At 37.2% G+C, this 27,443-nt stretch overlaps 2 protein-coding genes across 3 annotated transcripts; one reads left to right on the top strand and one right to left on the bottom strand.

Moving 5' to 3' along the window:
• Positions 1–269: 269 nt before the first annotated feature.
• On the top strand, positions 270–5,712 carry LOC309507666 (uncharacterized protein). The gene is made up of 6 exons (XM_082182005.1): positions 270–433; positions 1,152–1,259; positions 1,376–1,515; positions 1,710–1,806; positions 2,713–2,837; positions 3,015–5,712. Exons 1-6 carry the CDS (start codon positions 349–351, stop codon positions 3,189–3,191), a joined length of 732 nt encoding a protein of 243 aa, XP_082038131.1. The 5' UTR covers positions 270–348; the 3' UTR covers positions 3,192–5,712.
• On the bottom strand, positions 5,269–27,111 carry vps9d1 (VPS9 domain containing 1; the record flags this gene model as incomplete). 2 transcript variants are annotated; one of them, XM_082181949.1, is made up of 16 exons in its annotated part: positions 5,269–6,337; positions 8,862–8,978; positions 11,408–11,512; positions 13,999–14,083; positions 14,832–15,037; positions 16,651–16,780; positions 17,041–17,558; positions 17,649–17,734; positions 17,948–18,035; positions 18,259–18,311; positions 20,026–20,088; positions 22,266–22,377; positions 24,566–24,725; positions 25,453–25,644; positions 26,308–26,380; positions 26,980–27,111. In XM_082181949.1, the coding sequence occupies 15 exons, from the start codon at positions 27,109–27,111 to the stop codon at positions 8,867–8,869; spliced, it is 2,115 nt and encodes a 704-aa protein (XP_082038075.1). In that variant the 3' UTR covers positions 5,269–6,337; positions 8,862–8,866. The 2 variants fall into 2 exon arrangements, with proteins under 2 accessions (XP_082038075.1, XP_082038076.1); XM_082181950.1 differs by having other exon boundaries at positions 8,866–8,978.
• Between the last annotated feature and the right edge of the window lie 332 nt (positions 27,112–27,443).

Genomic DNA, 27,443 nt, shown 5'->3' with positions numbered 1-27,443 from the left:
TGGTAATGTTAGTTCTGACCTCTCACACTTTTAAAAGTTGATTATTGTAACCGATTGTAACCTTGTTGTCTACAGATATGATATTACTATTATTCACTATAGTGTTTTTTCTTCTTCAGTCATAACATTTATAATTTTCCTAAAAAATAAATAAATAAAAAATAACCGTTACTTGAAACTAATAAGATAAAGATAAAAGAATGCATAATTTGGTGGGAGTGTCATTCTGAAAGGGGCGTGTCATTCCTGCTGCGGATAGATTTAAAGATCTTGAGCAGCAGGAGACATGAACCCCATAAACCATAATCAATCTCAGACGTCTGCACTGCTGCAGCGGTTGTGTGCGCGATGTCAAACGAGGACAGAGTGGTTTTAGCGCTCGGTGGAGCAGGAACCGTCGGCTCCGGCGTAGTGAAAGCTCTCCTGGACAGAGGTAAGAGCACATTCAGTATTTCAACTTAACAAAGTAATAAGCATTATCTTTATAAGAAAAAAAGAAAGAAATATTATTTATAATTATTTAAAACAACAACTATTATTAGGCCTATATTATATTATATTATATTATATTATATTATATTATATTATATTATATTATATTATATTATGCTATATTATATTAGGCTTTATTATATTAGGCTTTATTATACTATATTATATTAGACTTTATTATATTAAGTCTATTATATTTTATTATATTATATTAATTATATTATATTACATTTATACATGACTGGCTGTAATATATATTGGAAGTGAATACGAATAATTTGTAGACCAGTTATTAATTTTAAAAGGCTTCTATATAAAGGATCAGCTTTACCACAACATGACTTAATAAACATACACAACCAAACGAGACAATGTGTATCAGTCATTTGACCACACTGCTTTCATCTTTCTTAATTTATTCTCTCTTTTTTTTGTACAATTTTATTCAGTGCGGTTGTGATTAGGAAAATACTCATAAATCAAATCCTCACAAACCATATGCGATTATTAGAGGTTAAAACGAGGAATTATTTTCAATTCTGATTCTGTAATTTAAGTCTAAGCCAATTTAAAAAAAAAAAAAAAATCTTTTACTTTAAATTGTAACAATATATTTCTTGCATAAATAGAATTCTTCTGACACTGAATGTGTGGTTTAGGTTTCAAAGTTGCTGTGATCTCCAGAGACAACAGCAAGTTGGAGAAACTCAAAGGATTTGTTTCACCTAACACAAAAAGTAATCTGACCACTTTAGTGGGGAATGTTGGTAAGTATCTTCTCACCCTTTGTAGTTTTTTTTTATTATTAATGTTATCTTTGCAACTCTAGTCGTTTTGAAGTCTCATTGATTTTGGATTGTTTGTGACTTTCCTAATCTATAAGGCTCAGTGGAAGGAGTGGAGGAGGTGAAACAGGCCTTGCTTAAGTCTGTGGGAAAGATCACAGACGTGGTGTCCTCTCTGGGCTTCAGCTGGTGGCAGGGAGGTCCACCGCACACTCAACCCCTCAAAGAACTGCAATGGGTGAGATTCAAATAAAGAGAGCCGCATTTACTTCCAGTGATATCCTTCCACTCTTTATACCTGCTCATATGACATACAACATTTCACCATCCACGTATTGCTTTCTAACCTAACTTTCATCTTTCGGTCTGCTTCTCCCATCATTCAATCCACCATCATTTCATTGCTCAAAACTCATCTTCTCTGATCACCAGGTTATTGAGACTCTGCTTTTCAGCACCTTTGTGTCTTGGAAAGCGTTCTTTCCCCTGGTGAGAGATGATCCTAACTGCACCTACACATTTATCACAGGTAGGTTATCATTTGCCCTCCAAAACATATAGTGACATTTACTCCATAACATTTAGTGAAAGCTATTTAGTTGTATGTGGAAAATAAAATGAAATAAAATAAAATAATAAATCTATTTGAAGTGCACATAAAGAAGTCCACATTTATATTTTAGCAAATTCAAAAACCTTGTCAATAAAACAGCGTCACTGTTCATAGCCGCTGCAACAATGCGCACACACACACACACACACACACACACACACACACACACACACACACACACACACACACACACACACACACACACACACACACACACACACACACACACACACACACACACACACACACACACACACACACACACACACACACACACACACACACACACACACACACACACACACAGTGCACAACAGGTTATTAAAATGTTCCTCACTCTAAGAAAAAATGGTTCATTTAAAGAGATAGTTCACCCAAAAATATGAATGTATGAATGAAAAATGTATGCTTTTTCTTTTTTCTGTTGAACACAAAAGAAGATATTTTAAAGAATGTTGGTAACCAGACAGCTGACAGCACCCATTGACTTCCATAGTAGAAAAAAAAATTCAATAAAAATACTATGGAAGTCAATGGGTGCCGTCAACTGTCTGGTTACCAACATTCTTTAAAACATCTTCTTTTGTGTTCAACAGAAAAAAGAAACTCATACATGTTTGGAACAACATGAGGGTGAGTAAATGACAAAAATTAAATTTTTGGGTGAACTATCCCTTTAAGAGCTGTTAACTGAAAAGATGTTCAAAAACCCTTTAGGGATCTTTTTTTAGGAGTCAAATTTTGTAAAAAAAAAACCCGGCAGATAAATTAAAAGTAAATTATGCATGCACTGCTTATCTAGATGCAATCTGTGTCGTACAGGAGGTGCTGGAGAGAAAGTGTTGATGCCTGGCACAGGGTTCCTGACCGTAGGGGCAGCAAGCGCTCTGGCGTTCTGTCAGGTTCTTCGTGAGGAGTACCCAGAGGTGCCATGCAAACTCAACCAGGTGTGTTTGCTATGTGCTGTCAAAGTCTCATCAAACTCTCCTGAACACGAAAAGTTCATGGGGTTATAGCCCGGCCATGACATGTAGACTCACTGTAGACGCGTTTAATCAAATGTCATGAAAGTATTTCCTCATATTTGTTCCTCTATGATGCCTGTCTTTATAATCTTCCAACAGGTGAAAATCAATACGGGTGTGGCGGCCCCAGACCGAATGGCCCCCGGGTACCTGAATCACTTGGATTTAGGGGAGGCTGTGGCTGCGCTGGTGGAGCGCCGCAACACGTCCCACACAGTCTTCTCTGTGAGCTGTCCTGCCGATCTAAAAACTGTTATCCTGGGGGGCAATCTGTAAGCCTCAGACTCGTCTTCAGATTTTCCTCTGTATTCCCTTTATCCTGTTAGTATGCGTGCATTGTTTTAATTGCATGTAAACAAAACATTCCTGTATTGCAAATAGCCAGCTTTGTCATAGTACAGTCATAGCCTTGAAATACTCATTGTGCTCAAAACAAATCAATATAATAGGCAATGGAATGGTACAGATGCTTTGGAGTGCAACAGAGCATAAACTCGGCCACAGATATGTAAGCTTGATGTTGAAGAAATGAGAGACGTGGGAGAACGGATGTTGAAAACAAACTCGGTCTTATCCTCGGTTAGAGTAAGAGAAAAAAACATGGCAGGTTGTTGGCACACTTGCGTCCCCATAGCGTGACTCCCTGCCCTCGTTCACTCAAAACTTATCTTGCTGTTGCTTCCATGGCTCCAATTATTCCCAGCCGTGTGGCCCATAATAAGCGCGTGAGGGGGCGAGGGATTCAGAAATGGCCGGCCTCCAAAGTGGAGGACATTGTCTTTGTTTACGGTTATCATATTTGCATAAATGCTTTAGCGACATGAATGTAAATTTGCCATTAAACAAATCTGGATTAAGTGAAGTGTCTATTTAAAGATGGGGAAGAAGGTTAGAAGACGTTGTCAGTTTATCGTCTGTGGTTTTGCTTTGCATCAGCTTATTAAAGTGATAGTTCACAAAAAAGTTTCAATTCTCTCATTTTCTCATCCTCATGTTGTTCCAAACAATAATATTGGATGATGTGACTAGATCGATTTCTGCATAAAGGAAAATCTTATATGGGTGTAAAATGACATGGGAGTGAATAAATTCATTTTTGGGTGAACTATGCCTTTAAATCTGAATCATGTTCCGCATAAAGGAAAATCTTATATGGGTGTAAAATGACATGAGGGTGAGTGAATTTATTTTTGGCCGAACTATGACTTTAAATCTGAATTACAGACCAAAAAGTGTGCCATTCTCTTCTCATCACCTAAACGTCTAGTCTCTGTTACTCAGTTTAGTGTTTGTCTGAGTGAAAACAATTCATGACTTGGCGCATTTATCTTGTGTGTCTGAGGAAATTAAAATAATAATAAAAGAAAATCTCCCAGACTCCTAGTTTCTTTGAAGCAGTAACCCTTCGTGACATGAGCCACAAAAGCTGAGGGTGTGATTCGATCAATGCTGGATTTCATTAAAATCTGGCTTGGAGTCCATATTTCAAAAATGGTTTGGGATTTGAAATATTTAAAACAATGGAAAACAAAGAATCCAGTTTGGCAAACAAAGATGTCCCTTTTCGTGAGACGGTATAGTGCAAGTGGCCAAAAAAAAAAAAAAGTTTCTCATCAATATTTTCTATGATAGATATTTTGAATGACATGAGGTTGAGTAATTGACAATTTTCATTTTTTTAGGGCAAACTCTTTAAATTGCATGAACTGTTAGGTTAGGAAATATCAGGGACGCAAAATTTCAGACCAACAGTGACAACTAGAAACCACAAAAAGGTTATGATGAGCTATCTACTGGCTTTTTAATGCCATGTTACACAACTCAGTCACAAATACAGCCATTTGTTTGCCAATGACAAGAATAATCGATCTAGTCACATCCATTTCTATAGATCAAATTAAACTGAGATCACTGTTTGCAAACTTTCCCTAACAACTCTTGCTGTGTTTTGGTGTTTAACCCCAAGGCTTGTCTCAAGTTATTTAGGGTTCCACAGACAGGAATTGGGGCATTTATGTAGAGGGACAAGACAAGTGGACTGGAAGGGATTTAAAATGCTGCCCATAGACAAAGTCACACAGTGAAGCCGTTAGAGTAATCGTCATCCACATAGAGGGTATTCTAGGACAGAGGTTAAGCCTCCTGATGCAGAGTGGCATGTTTTCTCCTTCGGCCCGGAAACTTTCAGAACAATCCAGCCATCAACAATTCAACAATCAGGCGGCTTGGCCTCCCTCTGCGCAATCGCTTCTCACAGCGTTTTCCTTCCCCTTCAGATTATAACTAATCAATTAGAAGAATGGTGTGGGGGGGGGGGGGGGGGGATGAAAAACACTACGAGGAACACAAAAAAAAAGTTTGGAACATATGTCTTTATTGTTAGAAAATTCACATGCTATGCATTTTCAAACCATGCCCATGTGCATTATCCAATCTCAAAAGATCGAACAGACTCTGGCAAGGCTTTGTAAAAAATACATGGTTGCTGTCTCTCAGACAAAGAGATTCAAGCTACTGTATATTCACATTCATTACAGATCTTCAGCAACAAAACACAAAACTCTGCTCAAACAAAACATATAAATATATTTATTTATGCCTTTGCGCACGCACGCACGCACACACACACACTACCCATTTCTTATTAAATCTCCTCAAGATCAGTAACGTCAGACTGAAGACAGTTATTCCAGCAGCATTAGTGTTTCTTGCACATCCAAGCTTTTTTTCCACATCGATTGCATTTCTTTGACGATTAGTGAAAAGCATTTAAATAACAAATTAAGATTTTTTTTTTTTTAAATACATAAAACCTGTACAGCTTAACATCTGCTTAGTGGTTTATTTACTTGCAAGAGAAATGCACAGCTCAGCGTATAAAAATCTGTAAGACCAAACTTGATAATTTTGCTCTATTTTCTCCTACTCTGGCTAAAATTCTGAGCTCAAATACAACAAAAACTCTGTATTAGTGTCGCTCATATTGTTTAATAAATAGAGTGTAACAGAATGATAAATGCTAGTAGTGCTTTAGTCTCATTTATATTTCATAAAATTTAGTGGGGAATACCATTTTAACAAAAAAAATAAAAAGTCAATGGGATTAGAATATATAGAACTAAAAAAACCTAACTTTTTCACAAGTCCCTTCTTAACATCTGGCTCATTTCATCCAATGTAGTCTCAAACTACTTTTTTTTTTTTTTTTGCTTTGGCTACAACACTGATCTCATTTCTAACCACATTCGGATGAACCTGCCCTGTAGCGCCCAAACACAGTATAACCTTCTCCAGTCCCTTCAAAGCGGCAGGTGGGGAAGATTCAAACAGAACTAAACCCTGGCATGATTTGGGGCTAAACAGGATGATGCAGAGGAGATACAGCAACTCCCGAGGACCGTCAAAACCGCTGGCTACGGCACCTAGAATCAAAACACAAAGGGTTCTAATTAAATTGGATGAACAAGAACAATGTGAGCCACCCAGCTACTTTAAGAACAGAGTCTGTAACAGAAGTGAAAGTGAATGAAAATGTTCTCCATCACTCTGGCAGGGGTTGAAAGTTTGTTTGACGTTTTGGCATGTTTAACAGTCTCCATTGGGTAATCTAATTAAAACTTAAGCCACCGTAGACCATCATTATTTCAGTAACGCAACCTTAAATAGAAACTTCAGCCTGTAGCCAAAAACAAACTGCACGTTTCACTTGAAATCAAATTGAAAGTTCAGCAAGGTCAATGTAGTCCATCCATCAAGGTAAAAGAGCAGCACTACCCTGTGTTCAGGGGAACCGCCCATCCCTCCCCTTCCAACTGTTTCATTTAAGCTGTGGTGGATGATGACGACAGAGGAGCGCGTTTCAATGTGGGACGCCATAGTGCAAGTGACAGCTGTACAGACACTGCGCTCTGCGAAGTTAAACGCTTGGATAAAATGGGATAAGGCGGACTGACATTGTCGAGTAGGATTAGTGATTTAGTTTATCTTTCCCCGACCCACCATATGACTTAAAGTTTTAACTCAACTGGAAGATAATATCTAAAAAGCCATAAACCCAAAGAAATAATAAAAAATATATATAAAACTATCATCATCATCCACATACAACTGGTCAAATGTTTGGGGTCCATATTTTTAAAAAAAACTTAATTTTTTATTCTCTTACACTCACCTACTGCTCTGGCTACTTTGACGCATGTATGGTGTGGCAGTGGCATAGGTTAGTTGTTACAACGAACGAGAAAGGTTAACATGGAGCACACTAAATCTCGAACCTCCAGGGAATCGTGAAAAAAAAAATAAAAGAAAAAAAAAGCCAAACAGAGGACAGTCTGCTGGCAAAAAGAACGCAACAGAGCTTGTAAAAGATCAACATTGGCTTGGCTTTGGGGAGATGGTGAATACTAAGAGATTTGAAATGTTGTGAAAGTGAAATGGTGTTTTATTTATTATTTAAGGTAATTTATTGAACAGATAAATTGCAATATGTAACTCTAACAGAGAGCATTATTTATCGTGAAGGGTCATATTCATCCTCAGTCACGCAGAGCCGAAGCACAACCAAATTAATATTCTTCTGTAAAATGTATGCAATTTGGGTTTTGTAACTGCCAGAGGGTCAAAAGTTACATAGTGTACCTTTAAAATAACTTTTTTCTGTTCTAATATATTTTCAAATGTAATTACATCCTGTGACAGAAAAGGTTCATTTTCAGCAGTTATTACTTCAGTCACATGATCTTTCAGAAATATATTTTTTTGTAGCAACTTGCATACACATCTAAGATAGCTAGATTTTTATTTGTCCTAGAGAGGAAATTTGTTCCCACTGTAGATGCATACATAACACAAACACCCATTACATGTTAAATTATCGACATATCATAATAAAATAAAAATAAATCAATAAATAGCTGACATCACAAAAAAACAACAACAACGAGAGCATAAGTGACGTGTCAACGGCCAATCTCTTATGTATTAAGTTATCTTTAAGAATTTGTTCTTGTTGGTAACTGTTAGCATATGAAAAAAGAATGTCTCAATAATACTATATATCAATAATGCTGCCATACAAAAGACGACGACTAGGCTGAACAGACAAGTGTCTAAGTTTACGAATTGCTGTCAGTCTTTGTTGACCCCACTTGTAAACCCCTAGAGTGTGCTGGTTGAAGTTGAGATTTTGATCCAAAGTAATGCAGAGATATTTGAAATACTCCACCCTTTCAAATATCTCTCCGTTAATGGTAATGATAGAAGCATGAATCTGTGTTTTTGGGGAGCTAAAGACCAGTTCCTTAGTCTTAATCCTCACACCACGTACTAAAAAGAGTCATTGTCCTTCTTAAGCAGAGCAAATTTGGCTGTATCATCTGCATATTTAAAGTAATGAGTAGTGGTAAATGGACTCTGACAGTCATTTGTGTATAGAATATAAAGAAATGGGCTAAGTATGCACCCCTGGGGGGTGTCAGTATTAAGAACAATGGTTGGTGATAATGCATTGTCCACCTTTACCACTTGCAATATGGATCAAATATATTAGAGATGATGGAACTTGCAGACTCTGTAGTTTCTTTATCACCTGATGTCGCTGAATTGAGTTGAAAGTGGAGCTAAAGTCAAAAATAAGTCTGGCATAATACCCAGAGATGTACAGGTGTTGAAGAGACAAGCCACTGCATCATCTGTACCTCTCTTCTACTTATATGCAAAGTGTAGACAATCTAGAGATGTTATAACATATGGAAGCATTCTGTTTCATTACAATGTAATGTCTTTACTGTTACATTTGATCAACTTATTGTGTTTTTGCTGAATAAAAGTATTCATTTGTTAAAATCTTAAATGCATCTACCTATATAGGCAGCTCACTAGGTTTTGGAACACAGATGCGGGAGTTTGTCAGATAGGATGAATCTGAAATTATATAATTGGCTTTACCTACGTCAGGTGGGTTTGGCAGTTGAGGTTGGAGCCCCACCCAAGAAAAATGACTCAACATAGGTCAGCGCACTCTGCAGTGATGTCAGGCAGTACCCCTCCTCTCCAATCAGATACCTGTAGACATAAATAAACACTTCATTAGCGCTTCTCCTCACAAGGGAAAACAACATCTCCTCCACTGGGGGTCAACTTCAAGTGAACCCATCTGCTAATGAGACTAAGACACGAGATCAAGCCGAAGCCAAGAATCAGCATGTTGGAGAATGCGAAGAGAGGATAGAAAGTGATGGAGAAAAATGAGAAAGCCGGAGAGTATGAGACAGATCATTCTGCTCTCTCAGTAAACAAAGTAAAAAACAAAACAATTGAGTTCATAAGAATATTCCCTCTTTTTGATCAATTCAGTATAAAAAGTTTTGGAACTACATATAATAAGCCTTTTTTTTTGGTGAACTATCCGTCTTAGACATGTCTATAGACCTATTCAAATGAAACCTGTTAACTGTGCCTGAGAATGAGAACACTTCCCATCACAACTTCCCTCACACGCTGCAGAGTTCCACCCTCAGTTCCAAGCCACCGAGCAGCATAAACTTCTGAAGATATTTTATTTGTATTTTTATAGGGAGAGAAAAAACCAAACCAGAATATACCCAACATTCCTTGTTAAGTGCCAATCTAACCAGCCTGTAAAAATGTCCAGATTTATACTGATAAACAGAGCTCAGGGCTGTGGTCGGAGTAGACACGCGAGAGTACAGTACAGGAGGGGTGCAATGAATCCCCACAACACCACTCAGGAAACAGGTCAAACGGCCACCTATACAAACTGAGATCTCACGGTTGTGATGTCTATCGCGCAATATAAAAAATGTTCTACAAAGTTGGACTCATATTACCAAAAAGAACTGTAAAGTTTTATGGGTTTATTCCAACATGTTTAGACTGGAGGGTATTTTTCAAGCTGAAATATTTCTGCAAACATCTGAGAATGCGCTATAGATGACACTTCGATTATTGGTAGCAAGTGAAGTCGTGTTCTGTTGACACTTGATACATGCCTAAAGGACAGAGAGACTGGCACTTAAAACAATGTGACAAGCCAAATTTCCAAACAGCGCCATCTAACCCACCATCATCAACAAGTGATGCCAAAAATTTGACAGATAGTCAATTTGTTTTGGAGACTAAGACATTTTCTATTGCATAATATTTAGTCAGGCTGTAAATGTAGATTTAAAGTGCACCTATTATGCTATTTTAAAGATTCCTAATTTTGTTTTGGAGGTCTCCTACAATAAAGTGATTTTTGACCTTTGATGCATGTAAACCTAATATTCTCATAATATACATTACACAACCTCAAGAGTCTGAAAATGACTTGTTCGAAGATTCATTCACTATAAGCCCTGCCTTTGATAGCTACTTTGCTCTGATTGGTCAGATGGCCCAGTCTGTAGCAATTGGTCAACCGTTTGGTCGAAACGTCCATTACTTTTATTTGTAATAAAAACTGTTTTACTATATTTTTGATCAAATAAATGCAGCCTTGGTGAGCATAAGAGATTTTTAAAAAAATGTTGAACAGTAGTGTATAGTATAACGTGTTTCCTTGTTGACACTTCTGTGGTTACTTTCCATTGATTTAATATGCCACTGGTCGCTTCATTCTAAGAATTGTATGCATGCATGTACACACACACACATACATACATACATATACATATATATATATATATATATATATATATATATATATAGATATCTTATCTGCTTATCTTATCTGATGAAGGTCATTAGGCCGGCGACACACTGGCTGTGGGGCGTGGCGTTTCTGTTGCGTGTCGTTTTCTATGTCTTTGCACACCAGAAACGTGTCTTACGCGGCGCTGCTGCTAGGTGACATATGATAAGCCTCATTGGTGATATATTCGACATATGGGGAGAGAGTTGTGGAAGGCTTATACTTCATGTTAAACAAATATATAGCAGCAAAAACAACGTCGGCAGTGTTGACGGCAAAATAGGCTACAGAATATTTCGTTCTGTATTGACAGGTGCTATATTTGAAAGTCGATAATTATTATATTTTATAAAATTACATTTATATCTGCATTTGTCAAAACCTAGAGACTTTAAAACATCAAAATGTCATTTATTAATATGTATTCGTCTCAAAATGACAAACATCTTTTCCTATTCTATTTTGCCTGGAAACACTTCCAACACGCTTGCGTGTCGCGTGAAAAATAGGCGTCGGTTCTATTTCTAGCATGCACGCGTTTTCCGCAGGCAGTGTGCAGGCTCTAACCTGTTAGCATGGGAGCCGAAATAAAAACGGACACGCCACGCAGCCAGTGTCGCCAGCCTTAGACATGGCCAGGTGTGAAGTACATGCGCAGAATATGGCAGAGTGCGCAAACATTTCCTCTCTGTTCTACACAATTTCTTGTTGCACAACAAACTGTTCATTTTTAATTCATGAATACTGTTACTTTGTGGAGAACAGTTAAATTATATGGCATTTGATATTGAGGACGCACCCTTCGTGGATGAACTCTTCCAACGCAGCACATTCAGACACCAGCTGAGGAGTTTCACTGCGTAATACCACGAACGCCAGAATGGGCAATAGGTCATCGGCACCTCTGAGAGAGACAAATGGAAGAAATGAACAAGACATGGAGTAGTAAACAAACAAACCAATGACATTTCTTTGCAGGATAAACTATTTTCAGAAAGAACATTAACAGAACACAGAAACCCCATGATTCATGTGATGAAGGGACGCTTGCGTGAGAAAGAAGCTGGGTGTCCCCTTTCCTGCCGGACTGCAGGACACCTGATACGTTTTATACAGGTGAGAATAGCTCTACATACCATACATTTCAACATTGGTTCTGCTGCAATCAAAAAAACGCTCATGCACCAAAAAGGTGTGCTGGGATGATGCAGCCATTTTCTTGTTCAAGCCTGTTTGTTAAATTATGGCTCGATCTGAGCACATGTTGAACAGCTAAAGAGTTTGGTGATGCGAACTTCAGAATAAATGCAAAACCAAAATATAGGGGCTATTGTAATGAAACAGTTAGCCAATGCATGAATTGCATGAAATATAATGAATACTAATATGCCCCTTCTTGTCCTTAAAAGACAAAGCAAAACAAAGGATAGACAGAGGAAATGACTGATGTGCAGAAGGAAACAGCAATATAAATTCAAGTGTGAGTGAATTTAATCCAGAAAGGAGGAGAAGAATGAATGAGGGAGCAAGGAGAGACAATGGAACAAAACAACTGAAAAAAATAGTGAGAATGGCTAAATTGTTCATGTTCATGCATGCATGCACGAGGACATTCATTCTCCCTCACAACCAAACAAACTTAAAAGCAAAACAAAGGCAGAATGCGCCTTGGCTGTGCTACCGGGGCAAAATCAGGGCAAGTCTCACAATGACACACTTCCAAACGAATCGCTGATGCCTTTACAGCATAATCATTATTAAACCAATGTACAATCACAGAATGGAAAACACTCGAAAAATGCCTTTGGGTTCAGAAAGCAACGGTCCATTGTTCTGGTAAGAACAAACAAACATACGAATATCAGGGGTGGGCAGTGTGACCAAAATCACAATTATAAACAATAGTCGTTCAAAAAAAAAAGAAACAAATCCTTTAAATAATCCAGTCAATTAAAGATGTGTAATATTTCACCAACAGAAAATAGTAAATGAAGTAAAACAAAAATACAAACAACAATATAAAATATTCAAATACCTATAAAACAGAAAATAACAGTTATATAAAAATAATATAACTATACATTTAACAATTATTAATTTAACATTTAAATTATTATAGAAATTATATACATTTATGATCGATTCAAAGCCTACATCCCGTCTATACGAGACACACAGTATCTGCATGCAACTCTTTCTGCGTTGTGCATGATTTAAGTTTTTAGCCACCACGGATATATTGCACCGTATAAATAGTATAACAGAATCTGCACCAGTTGCTACATTTTCTACAAATTACACATGAGCTAAATGTTCATCATTAATAGCAAAACAAAACTGGATGTCATTGTATAAGAGATGCAGACAGTGTTCTAAAAACAAGCATCTACATCAGTCGTTGTCATGGGGTGCCAAACCGCTGAGCCTGTGCGTCACCAGCGAGCCTCTGCTCGGCAAGCTGTGATGCAAAGAGACACATGTAGATATGACGCAAGTGTTCATTCTACCCACATTTCCAAGTAGAAAGCAAGCAAGAGACAGATGAACAGGCATCATTTTTTAATGGGTGTGGCGGGGCCGAGAGGTTACAAACATCATAACGGCCCACATAACTTCCCAGTAGAGTTTTCTCCTATGCAGGATGCTGGCGTGAGCTCACACTTTAACTGTCGAGATCGCAGCGGAAACAGGAAGAAATTTAAGATGTTTTTCAAGAGAGTGGCGCAGACACTGAGGTCTGTGGGAGATTTTCCACAGAGAATCTGAGCCAAGTACGCTCACTCTGATAAACCTGAATAAATACACACATTCAAGAAAATGTGTGTCATCAGAATGATACACTGGTTGAACACACCCGTTTCATGCTGTGAAACCAGAATTCAAGACTGTGTGTAAGAAGAGGCGACAGTTTAATCTCGGCGGCGTCAATTCATTTGCCAGGAGCTGTGTGAACATCTAATAAACTAGCATCACATTAGAACATACACAGAGCCCACAAGTATCTATCTACAAAAAAAAAAGAAGCTGCCTTTTTGTTAGAATAACGATCAATTTACTTGACCTAAGCAGTTCTACTTTCAGACTCTCAAAGTGCATCAAGGCCAAAGTCTGCTCCAGACAGGGCGACCCACTTAGAGAGGAAGTCAGCTCCGAGCGCCCCGCGGGGGCCAGAGGGTCAAGACGGGACCCCTGCTGAGCTTTGGCCTCCATGACGTCTGATGAAGTCTGACACAAGGTCAGCTGACAAGCAGGAGATTGTGCTAAAACAACTCTGAACTCCTACAATAATAAAGTTGCTTCTTGATTATTTGTACTTTTTTTTTTAAAAGGACAACGAAAGGGACAAAGCATCACAGCAACACAACATGTTATAACCTTGTGTATACTCACATTGCTGCTGATTTGGGTTGAGGGTCGTTTTCTTGCAGGAGGCGGTACTCTTCAGCACAGCCACAGATCATTCGTAAAGTTCTCACTGCAATGAAAAACAACTGCAGTCAGAAAAATACTGGTATTGTACCTAAATGGTGCATATTAATACCATAAGGGTACATGTTATCATTAATATACTTTTATATTACATAAATGATGTGTAAGCCATGTACAATTTAAGAACAAAAGTATGAAAGCCCATTTCTGGCACATAAAAAAAGACTCAACTATGACCCAACTTCAAAATTATGACTCAATTTCAACTGAAATAATTTTAATTTTTTATTTAGTTTATGACATTAAATGTCATTATGACAAAATTATGACATACCAAATCATATAAACTGAAGTCAAAATAGAAATAAAGTCAAATATAAGATGTAGCAATTATGACATTGACTATTCATCTCATTAATATGTCTATGTAAATTTTGACTTTTCATTTGTCAAAATGACGACATGTCAATTATAAGATGAAGTAAAAATTTTAACATACCAAGTAATTTATGAGATGAATAGTCAAAATTATGAGATAAAAAGTCAAATATAAGATGTAGAAATTATGACATTTAGGTTTTTCTTCTCAATGTCTATGTACATTTTGACTTTACATTTGAGTCAAAATTATGACGTCAACTATAAGATGAAGTCAAAATTATCTGTCAGAGCAGATGGGGAGAGTGTTTATTAAACACTACTTTTTTTTTATTCTGTTTAGGCATTGAAATGACATACAGTAGAACACACAGAAAGGGTTTGTGGTTTCATTTTAAGCATTTCAGAGATCTTACCAATACACTCAAGTTTCTTTTGAGGACAATAGTCTGTACACAAAAGCTTCAACTCCTGTACTGCCGACTCGTATGGGTAGGAACCGTGCAGCACAGCTGTGTCTCTAGGGAACAATTTGGATGCTACACCAAGATCACCAGGTGAAACATTACGATGAAGACGCATGCTGTTCTCAACAGCCAGCTCCCGTTCTTGATTCACCTCCCTAAAGAGTCAAAAGAAACACATAAGATGATAATATGCAATTAACTAAACCATAAAACAGCTATTAAAGTGTTTTGATGACTAAATGCTTTTTTGGGATCAGTTATAAGGCAAAATGGTCATTTTCAGCCATGCTGTAACTAAAGAAAAAATGTATAAGATACAAATTGACAAGCAGTGCCATCTACTGCTCAAGATCTAGATAAATCATGGAATGACTCTGCAATCTCTGCCACCCAAAGGAAAGGCTGCCCACTGCAGAGCCAGTGAGTGGAGCTTGACGTCCAATTCCCCCTCTCTGAACCTAATCGCTGGAGCTAGGCTCCAAGTTTAACTCCACTTTTAGATATACACTTGCAAACTTCCCTCGGGGAATCCCCGCTGCCATTTTGAAGTGGGTAGGAAAGTTTATTTGGACAGAGCCTCGACCCCTCGATTTTGACAGAGGGAGCGAATCTACTAAATATAATAATCAAAATAACTATGAACACTTCAGGCAAATCCATAGACCATTATGCAACGCTTGTGATGTCACAGCAGATCAGAGCTTAATTTACCCCCGACCCACACAACTCTACTGTATGGTATTGGAGTTATTTTGACATTTAACTGCATAATACTCGTCTTGTACCTATACCTTAAGCTGGCTGTTTTTTTGTTTGTTTTTTAAACAGTTATAGTTTATTGTATGGTTATTTTCATTTGTGTAATTTTTTATACTTTCTCCAACAGCCCAAGTTTACATACAGGCCTATAGTAGGATGCAAAACAAATTCATAATAAAAAAATAAAAATAAACTGTAAATAACAAATCAGCTCCATTGCGGATTCCAGTGATCAAGGGCTTTTTAGGGTGTTCCATTTAAACACATAAGGGTTACGCCAGCAGTGGGCACTCATGCAATGTAAGCAATGATGTACATCTGAGTGACAGAGATAAGTTTGCGAGGGAAGGGCATAAAAAAGGACTTAAATGCAGCCCTAGAAAGTCCAACCGCACCTTAACTTTAACCTAGAGATGCACCGATTGCAATTTTCTTGGCCGATTCCGATTTTTTTTGCAAGTGTGACCTGCCGATACCGATTTTTGCCGATTTCGGTTTTCTTTCAAATAACTATAATTGACAGCATATACAACCCCCCCCCAAAAAATCTACTTTTCTTCAATGCAAAATTTTATTTTCATATCCCTCTTTATTCTATTTCATTTATGAACTTACATTTACCCATTTTCTTCTCCTCCTCTCCTCCTGTTTTGCGTTCAGGAGACAGACGCAATGCTGCCGTAAATGTTGCGAATTTTCACGTGAACAAGTAAATCCAAAAAAATATAATAATAAAAATTATATGTACGCTAATTAGATCGTTTTAATTTGGTAAAGCATTCAGATATGTCCAAGTCAAAGAGTCATCTGAAATATAAGACCTCTCATTAGTAAAAATAAGACTTTTTATGGCCTTAAATTTTAAAAATCTAATTTAAGACTTTAAGGATCCATGGGAACCCTGTTAACTGATGGGCATTTTGACATAACTTTGGGGTGAGCGCTAACACGACCACAAACTTTTGAAAGGTGGTATACATTTGTGAAAAACACTTAATTTGTGACCTACCTAAAGAGTGCCAACAGAGGGCGCCAAATAGGGGTGAAGAAGACTTCCTCTATGCTGGCCACACATTGGTCCTTAGAGATGGCAGTGTTGAGACATTCAAAAGACAGAAGACACAGAGACAGCAGGCGATCTGTTTCACACAAAGACAAATCCATTTACCATAGAGAATCAGCCAACTAGTACATTTCATAAAAGGACCTTTGACAAACACGTTTATGGTGGATTAGGGCCCTCTGGCGTTGTTTACACCCTGACGCAGTATAAATGCATGATACAACCCTACAGATCCCACTGGCTATAACAGGGGATTTCCATGAATCCTGAACTCACATGTTGCACATATCTAGAGTCACAACTAAGGCCTCAATCACACAACAAACATTTATTTACCGATAGCATTGTGAATATCTTTGACGATGGCCTTCAAATGTCCCTTCAGAGCACGCTCCTCAAGATCATGAATGTGAGACTCTAGGTCCATGTGTGTTGTGTCAAAGGTCACATCAGAGTCTGTATCATCTCCACTGTGAGAAGGAACCCAGTCCAGCTGAGTAAGAAACTTCTCCAGATCCTCAAAAGAGTTCTCCCTATCTGTGGAGATCAGAGTGGATGACTCGTGCGGTTCGGTTTCGGACTTAGTGTCGCTTGAGTTGAGGTCGTGGGATGGGGAAAGGGAGATGGAGGCATCAGATAAGCTGTGTGTCAGACCAGACTTGAGTGGGCTCTGCTGCAGAGAGATATGACTGTCGAACAGGAGCAGGCTCTGGGCGCTGCGGGAGGGCTTTAAGGGTAGCGAGCAACCAGGCACTGTGTCCAGAGGAACACACTGGCTCACTATAGGATACAGTCTGTTATACACACGATACTGAAGCTTCTTTAGCAACTTCATGACTGGGTGATCTGGGTAGCTGGGATCAAGAAAGACAAAAACAGGTGACATTAGATACAGAAGAAACACTCATTTATTTTTTTCAGATGATCTGACACCACAAACCTACCTGAGAAGACAGGAGATAAGACCTATAACCAGTGTCGGGTCATTTGGACTCATTTTCAGATTAGCTTTCCAAATTTTTGGCCATTCCTATGATTAAACCAGTTTTAAAAAAAACACAGAAAACAGTTATTTTAAATTCAAAAAATATTTTACATTTAATGTTTTTACTGTAAACGCAGCCTTGCTGAGCATAAGAGACTTCTTACAAAAACGAACAGTGTAGGTTTACTAGTTCAATTAACAGATGCACAAATATACATAAAAAGTCTAAAATCAATGCTACAATATAAATATACTTACATAATCATGCTCATATTCAAGCACACTTGCATACAGAACTCGTTGCTCTTGTTCCTCAGGTGTAATGGTTCCACAGGTTGCAAACCTCCTGCAAAAATGCAATTTCATGCACACAAATTAAGTCAAATTCTAGAAAACCATTGAGCATTAAATGGCTTAAAGGTGCTCAGATTCTTAACATAACTTCTTTGTCATTCTAAGGTATTGTGTGATGCACAACACTGCTAGAAACATATGCAAAACTCATAACACTCCATGTGCAACTTAACGTCATGAATGTCCATCTGGCCCATGGGTCAAAAACTGCTCACCTGTTGGCTTCTTCCTGCAGCCGGAGTCTCCTCTCCTCCATTTTCCTTTGAAGCTGCAAGCGCTCAGGAAAACTCCCAACAGTTTGAAAAATTACTACATTCAGAAAAAAAAGCAGCAGCTAACTTTGCTCACAGCACATTGATTAAAGGCATATGTCACCCAAAAATTTAAATTCTGTTATCAATTACATTATGCAGCATGTTTGCGCTTCCAGTTCAGTTGAGCTTTGGTTTATGTTTGCTGACACACGAGAATTATGCCGCGTTCCAGGCAACCTGTAACCCGTGTTTTTCCAACTCGTAACTGGGAGTACATCGTTCCAGGCAACCTGTAACCCGTGTTTTTCCAACTCGTAACTGGGAGTACATCGTTCCAGGCAACCTGTAACCCGTGTTTTTCCAACCTTATACCCGTGAAAGTGCACTGGAACGGCAGTCAAACCCGTGACTTCCCACCCGTGAACTCGAACTAGATCGATGTACTCCCAGTTACGAGTTGGAAAAACACGGGTTACAGGTTGCCTGGAACGCGGCATTAACCTCATTGGTTCTCACACGTTAAGCGAACATGCTTGAGCTTCCGTTTACCACAACTGATGTGTGAGTTGATCAATGTTTTTATGTGAATAAAAGGCTAAATTCAATCTATTCATCATATAAAACGATTGTGTGTCTCTTCAGAAAATTTTGACTAAACCACTCGATTCATATAGATTAGTTTTACAATCTCTTTATGAACTTTTTGTAGCGTCAAGGTGGTAGTTGCGTAGCTGTCAATGGAGGGACAGAAAGCTCTCGGATTTCATCAATAAGACCTCCATTTGTTTTCCGAAGATGAACAAAAGTCTTACGGGTTCGGAATGACATGGGGGTGAGAAATGAATGACAATTTTCATTATTGTATAACTGCATGCATACATTATTGTTTAAATGAACACATTCTTGTATAAACGTGGTAGTGCTTTAAAGGGATACTCCACCGTCATCATATACTAACTCACCCTCATGTTGTTTCAAACCTGTATGAATTTCTTTCTTTTGCTGAACAGAAAGGAAGATATCTAGAAGAATGTCAGTAACCAGACAGTTTTAGATACCATTGACTTCCATAGTATATTTTTTTCCTACTATGGAAGTCAATGGTATCTAAAACTGTCTGGTTACTCACATTCTTCTAGATATCGTCCTTTCTGTTCAGCAGAAGAAAAAAATTCATACAGGTTTGAAACAACATGAGGGTGAGTATATGATGACAGAATTCCTACCCTTAAGTATCCTTAAGTATCCCTTTAAGCTTTCAGTAAATTGTTGAAATTGTTAAATTTTGAAAAGATTATTTTTAATGAATCACAAGCAGTATGTTTCAATTTTAAAACTTATACGGAGCTTTGACAGTGTGAATAATAGAAAACTCTGGTTTGCAGAGAAAGCACAAAAGGTCAAAGACCAGACCTTGAAGTTGGCATTAAACGGAATTTGCGATCGTCTTTTCTACCCTATTGTGACATATATTCAATTCAAATGAAACTAATTTTTATTGAGAAAACAATAATTGTAGCCAGTGAACATTATCAGAGAAGAGGTTGTTGCAAAGGGGAGGGGAAGTTATTACGAGGGCATACAAATTCTTATATATTTTCTTTTTTAAATGTGCACAGATAAAACATTTATAATAGCCACTGCAATATTACATAAAAAAAACAAGATTTGTCCATTTTGAATTCATGATGTAATAAAAGCAACGGCCCAGGAAACCATAAAGGATACTGCATCTTGTCTTGCTTTGGCTATTATTAGATTCTCCATCATTTGCCTCTGAAGTGAGAGAGTCTGTATTAAGAAAAGAAATAAAGACCAGCATTATACAAGTAATTATTTCAGTTTCAAATTTGATTGATATTTACTCATTAGTAGAAGAAAAGTTGAAGAAATGTAAATGACTATAGTGCATGCATATAGTGCAGCATCCCTGCAGATTTAACAGATGGAGTTAAAACACTCACACTGATCATTCAGTTTGAAGGGACATCCACCATAGCTATTAACAAGAACTAAACTATTTCTGCTCTAACTGGTCAACAGTTCGTACCCATTTGTAAAATCACACTTTTACCTAATACATTTTTTGCCAAATTGACTTAAAAAAAATACAAAAAGCATTGCCAATTAATAAAGTAAACTAATGAAGTGAATAATGAACTTTTAAAAGCAGAATTAGCAAAATGCAGTCAGTTAAAATTGTTTTAGATGGATGTCAAAACATGACATGTCAACTTTCAGTAACACTTTACAGTAAGGTATAATTTGCTAACATTAGTTAATGTTTTAACTAACATGAACTAACCATGAGAAATACATTTGTTAATCTTTGTTGACGTTAGTAACACCTTTTTTTTTTTTTTTACAGCTGTTTATTGTTTGTTCTTGCTACTTCACAGTGCATTAGTGTTAACATACAACTTTTGATTTTAATAATGTATAAGTAAATGTTGAAGTGAAGATTAACAAAGATTGACTACTGTAGTTAACAAATTAAACCTTATTTTAAAGTGATACCCAACTTTCAAACTTACAATATTTTAAAATGTCATTTTACGCAATGGATTTTCATATGGCAAAGATTCAGGATTTTAGCATACTTACATACCAAATACGCATTTAAATATACGATTTCCCCCTCCAAACCAGTAAAATATTTAATATGCACGCCGCTTATTTTGGACAGTAACGTTACCAGTTACCTTTTTTTTTCTCGCCACGTAAATAAATGAATAAATAAATAACGTCAAAACGAACCTTCCAGAATGTCTTGAGTTTTTTCCAGTATAAACGAAGATCCATTGGTGTTTCTCTGTGTCTCCGGATCATTCTTGAAAACTGGACAGCACACAATGTTTGCGTTCCGCCGAGCAACATAAAAGTTTGTTTGACCCGCCACCAAAACTTATACGGAATAACTTACCGTGCAAACTACAATATCGACCGCAAATGAAATATGAATTGTCTTTGTCTGTGTGCAGCCAATCTATCAGCCCTGAACACCTGACTGAATCCCACACTCAGTGCAAGCGTCACAGGCAGCAACAGCACATGGACATGTGAGCTCAGTGAATCGCGCAAAGCCATTTAAAACAAGAGGTGTGGCGTCAGATGTGTTATACGCATGCGCACAATAAAGTCATGGTGCGTAAACATCCGAAATAAGGTCAAATAATAAGTTTATTGGGTAACACTTTACAATAAGGTTCATTAGTTAACATTAGTTAATGTATTAACTAACATGAACTAACAATGAGCAATACATTTGTTACAGTATTTATTCATCTTGGTAAATGTTATTTGATAAAAATCCAGCTGCTCATCGTTTGTTCATAGTGCATTAACTATTGATAACAAATACAACCTTTGATTTAAATAATGTATTAGTAAACGTTGAAATTAATATTAAGTAAGATTAATAAATGCTGTAGAAGTGTGGTTCATTCTTAGTTCATTTTAACAAAGTTAGTTAACTAATGTTACACTTATTGTAAAGTGTTACTGTTTATTGTCCGTTTATTGTTTACAGTTTTTCCCCACATAAGCAAATTTATATATTATGAATACGTTGAACCACAAGGTTGGAAAAATCTCAAGGTGGAGCATTTTTTCCTTGCCTTCCTGGGTCTATTTCATTCATAATTTTTTTCTTCTCTATTACTTTTCTTTTTTTAAAAGTGTTTTTTTCTTGTTGTTGTTTTTTGCCAATTCCTTTTTTCTTCATAATTTGTTTAGATATGTATAATGGTGGTAAAAAAAATAAAAAAAAATAATATATATATATATATATAAATACAGCAGAATGAAAGAAACGGACTCAAGAAGGCACTAAGGCACTTTATTTTAGTGCTTCTGTATATATGTATGTAGAACATACACAAGTATAGTATTTTTTTTATAATCATTTTGCTAAGATTTTTTTTATTTTATTTTTTATACAATCTCACATTTAATTTTTCTAGACTTACCAATGAGGTTTTTTGTGTGGCCTGACCAGGGGTAAGTCTTGCCAGTCGTGCTTCATAATTAGCCTTAAGTTTCTGGTTCAGACGCGACGCTTCTTCAATAGGCGTTAATTCCCTGTCATACACATACAAAAACTTCTTATTGTGAACATTTTGTGCATTAGGAGCGGCTCTTAGTGAGACTAAAAGAACGTGATGTACTATTAACTTCCTTTACATGGATGCAGAATAGATTTGTTCTCTATCACAGAACTGATAACCTTGAAAGATCAATTGGGGCTTGGGGCGAGAGGAAATGTACATAACTAATGTGAACCATGTGAACCATGATTTAAATAAATAACAGTGATGAACAACCTAATATTAAATGTTGTGGACAGCAGATAAAAATAATGATACTCTTTTGTAATATATTACTTATAATAATGATTTAGATATGAAGGAAAAGCTTCAAGTTTATGTCTTGGGCTGTTTCTCTTACAGAGGCATCATCCAGAATAAAAACAATTATTGGTTTCTTAAAGGGTTAGTTCACCCAAAAATTTAAATTAGACCATGATTTACTCACCCTAAAGTCTTCCTAGGTATATATGACATTCTTCTTTCAAATGAATACAATCTGAGTTATATAAAAAAATGTCCTGGCTCTTCCAAGCTTTATTTTGTCATAAAAGTCCATCAAAGCGCATCCATCCATGATAAAAGTGCTCCACACGGCTCTGGGGGGTTAATAAAGGCCTTCTGAAGTGAAGTTCGTGTAAGAAAAATATCCATATTTAAAACTTTATCAACTAAAATAACTAGCTTCCGGCAGACGGCCTGCGCAAGTCAACTTACGCCAAAAGAGGAACACTTGACACGATGAATGACGTAGGATGTAGGAGTAGCATAAGCTTTGACGCCTCTCTCGGGTCAAACAAACAGGGCTGGACAACAAACTCAAGCTCCTCCGACATTTCTCTTTAAAAATTCTAGTTTTAGACTTCTAATTCGTGATCGGTGTTTTGTTTTGCTCTATCCTCTGCGCTTCCGCAATTGTCAATGCGTCATGCGTCATGTCAAAGGTTACTCTTTCGCCGTAAATCGATGCGTATGGCCGTCTGCCGCAAGCTAGTTATTTTAGTTGATAAAGTTTTAAATATAGATATTTTTCTTACACGAACGCATCGCTTCACTTCAGAAGGCCTTTATTAACCCCCCAGAGCCGTGTGGAGCACTTTTATCATGGATGGATGCACTTTTGGCACTTTTCAACTACACAGTACCAGCTCGCCTCGGCTCGCCTCGACTCGCCTTTGTTTGGTTTTCCACTGTGTAAAAGTTGTACCTGTACCTGCTTCCACGTACTTTTTTTCGTATCACCTCCGGCGAGGTTCTGAGGCGAGCTGAGGCGATACTAAAATGTGACGTGAAAACATGGCAGACTGCTGATTGGTCAGAGAGAATCGTCACTATTCACTGCGTCATCACTGCACGCGCCAGACGGAGTATCCTGAATAAAAAACAGCAAAAACAAAAACATCCAAAAACAGCATACACTCGATTTCCTCCATTGTCCTGTGTGTGTGGGTAGCGGGTGCGTGTCGCGTAGAAGATTAAGTCACGGCAGTTTCCTGCGGTGTCGCTATGACGACCAGGTACTATTGTGGAGGTACTATCTGCAATGGAAAACGGAGCGAAAAGCGAGCTGAGCCGAGACGAGGTGAGTCGAGTCGAGTTGGTACTGGTAATGGAAAAGCGCCATTTGATGGACTTCAAAACAGAAACGGCCATTCACTGCCATTATAAAGCCTGGAAGAGCCAGGATATTTTCATATATCTCCGATCGTATTCGTCTGAAAGAAAAATGTCATATACACCTAGGATGGCTTGAGGGTGAGTAAATCATGGTGTAATTTTCATTTTTGGATGAACTATCCCTTTAAATAACTTAGTTTCTTGTAAAACCAAGCATAATGTTCTTGGAGAATCAAATTTATTTAAACAGGTCCATTCACTATGGAGAAATTTTAAAGTGAATAGTAACTCTATTATTAAATATAGAGCTATGATGTGGTGAGACAATTTATTATATTAACACTATTTATAATGTTATATAATACTAATGCATATGTTTTAGTGTTACGTATATCTTGTTTTTGTTTGTTATCTTGAATGTATTAGATACTATATCTTTGGGAACAAGATGTGAACTCAACGATCAATGGATATTGAGACTCTGTACCCATCGTTACTTAAGTTCCTCCACATTCTGCTGGTATGTATACAGTGCTTATGAAAATGTCAATGGATTACTGACTCACTTTCGGTTGTCTTGTGACTCAATTGTCTGAAACTTTTGGAAGACTTCAGGTGGCAGAAAGGGGGAGCCTACCACCCCTCCCTCAGAGAGGACTCTGCGATGTCTGGTGGGCTGTTCCTTACTTTGTGTCACAGAAACCAATGCCGGCTCATTAGGCGTTTCTACAAAGAGAGGAGTCTGGAATATTAGGTATATATATATAAAAACACAGTGCCGGTCAAAAGTTTGGAAACATAACTATTTTTAATGTTTTTAAAAGAAGTCTCTTATGCTCATCAAGCCTGCATGTTTTTGATCAAATAAATGCTTTTTCAAATAAATGGCTTGATGAGCATAAGATAATTCTTTCAAAAACATAAAAAATAGTCATGTTTCCAAACTTTTGACCGGTACTGTATATGTGTGTGTGTGTGACATTTATAAATGTAACAATAATTTTTTATTTATTTTTTTAAACCGTTCTTTTGAGTTTTTTATTTATCAAAGAATCCTAAAAAAAAATATATTATCACAGTTTCTACAAAAATATTAAGCATTAAAAACCTGAATGCTTAAGATAATAAGAATGCTTGAAATAATAAGAACCCTTATTAATAATTGAGCACAAATCAGCATTTAGAGTGATTTCTGAAGGATCATGTGACACTGAAGACTAATGACTGCTGAAAAGTCAGCTTTGCTATCACAGGAGGTTGTAATAATATTTCACAATATTACATTTTTTACTGTATTTTTGATCAAATAAATGCAGCCTTGGTAAGCATAAGAGACTTCATTATTCTAAACTTTTAAAAATAATATTTTTTAAATAAGTGTCTATATGTTAAATAAATTAGAAGTTGCAACTTCAGGGACCTCCTGATTGAAAACCAGGAAAAATAGGCTCACCTGATATTTTGAGATCACTTAATGCATTAATAGCTGGAATGGTGGTCTGTTTGGGATTGGACAGAGAAGTGGAGGAGGTGGCAGGTGTAGAAGACTCTCGCTTCCTTATTATACATGATTTGACCCTCTCCAAACATTGCTCAACCAGTTTCACCATCTTCTCTAATTCCACCGACTCCATCTCTCCTTCCACTGCAAGATGAAGTGCATATGAGTCATATGTTTCTTTATATTTCATTTTTGCTCATCCAGAACATAAAAACAGCACTTTAAAGGTACAATTTGAGCTGGTTCGCACTGCACCAACAGACGCAGACCAATGCCGACAGTCACCAGATTACAGCACGTAACTTCTGAGACATTCAAATTACGATTCAGCCCGTTCACTTGGCGAAAGCAACATACTCCTGTTGGTGCGGTGTGAACTTGCCTTAAACAACCAGGTTAACCCTGCATGAGCCTGAAAAGTTAATCAAAGGTGAGAAGATCTAGCCTTATCTTAATAGAGCTTTAGGAATCATTTAATGCAATCTTTTCCACACAAGTTTTTTAACCCAAACATTTTAACCCACAAAAAGGACTGTGTGTCTTATCAATCAAATTCACTGATGTCATGATGAAGCACATAACGTTGTGTGACACATATCATTTCTTCCTTTAAAGTCCTCCTGTTCTCTCTTGAAGTAGGAAGCCAGGTCACAGCACATGACAATGACTGTCATAGAGGAAATAAAACGTATTGTGAAATTGAAGCCTAAACGCTCATCACTTTTCAATAGAAGAGTTGGAGGATGTATAATTGGAGAACTCATTTATGAACTCTCAAAACGCAGGTTTGAAGTGTGAAAAACTTACGTTTAGATGCGGCATCTTCAAGCAGAGCATGAGAGATGTAGTTGATACTTCTTAAGTATTCACAGTATGCCTCCTATAAAGGGAAATAAATAACCACAGTGGGTGTGGCAGGAAGATTTTATTGGATCTATTCTGCAACACAGTGCCATATTGTTAAGTTTAAGATTTGTTGCTAGACGTCCTTTTGAACTTCTGGGGTATCTCGAGTAGCCACATCTAACCTCACCCCCCAAAGAGAGAAGTTCAACATCATGTATTATCTCAAACAAAAAAAAATGTTTGGGATCTAAATCTGGAATGTGTCTGTGAGCTCAAACCAGCTCTGATTAATCGTTAAACCCTGTGAGATCAGGTGATTCGGAAACAGGTAATTAGATTTAGTTAATTATCAAAAAGTAAACTATGCAAATCACCATTGATATGATTTTATCCTAAGAAAGTATCAGTACTTTTAAATATTGTATCAGTACTTTATTGAATAAAGTTCACATTTTGGACACGATCGACTGGACTCACTAATGATTTTTTGGGGAAACCATTGGGGTTCTAAAGATCATCAGCTTCTATCAATGTTTACGCTGATAAATGACGTCGCTCTCGAATGCACTTATTGGCTAAATATGACCATATCTGGACCAAACAAGGCAGGTTTAAAGATTTTAACATATCTACCTTGTGTCTGTTGCTGGTGTCCAGCTGAATGGCCACTTTTACAAGCTTCATGGCATTCTGCAGTGGTCTCTGATTGCTGTCACTGAGAGGGGCGGCCATCCTGCCAAAACAATCGCGCGAGTCTGACAGCATCACCGCAACAACCTCCAGTGACGTAATTACGGTTTCAAAATAAAAGGCCGACTTTAGTTACTGTGATAATACTAGCTTGGAAGCTATTATATATTATAACAATATATTGTAATATTTGTTTGACATTTCGGTTATTGCATTGAACTGACACTTAAGGTATGTGTGAATAACACTAAAACAAAACGAAAACGTCTGTTCAAGTAATGTTATTCAGTCATTATTTACTCAAACCAAAATTGCTATTCTAAAAACACGTTATTTAAAAATAAAAATCTTTGACAAAAACTTCTATAAAACAACAAAAAAGCAAAAATTCAAAGACTGAGATTAGA

The sequence above is a fragment of the Leuciscus leuciscus genome, assembly GCF_965113295.1.
Source record: "Leuciscus leuciscus genome assembly, chromosome: 10".
Lineage (NCBI taxonomy): Eukaryota > Metazoa > Chordata > Actinopteri > Cypriniformes > Leuciscidae > Leuciscus > Leuciscus leuciscus.
Note: the sequence above shows the minus strand (reverse complement) of the source record. Positions and strands in the feature narration are given on the sequence as shown.

Excerpts from the sequence above, each read along its gene's own strand:
- LOC309507666 (XM_082182005.1), top strand. The coding sequence starts at position 349 with ATGTCAAACGAGGACAGAGTGGTTTTAGCGCTCGGTGGAGCAGGAACC. Across the intron at positions 434-1,151 it reads GAAAGCTCTCCTGGACAGAG|GTTTCAAAGTTGCTGTGATC; the intron begins GTAAGAGCACAT and ends TGTGTGGTTTAG. Across the intron at positions 1,260-1,375 it reads CACTTTAGTGGGGAATGTTG|GCTCAGTGGAAGGAGTGGAG; the intron begins GTAAGTATCTTC and ends CTAATCTATAAG.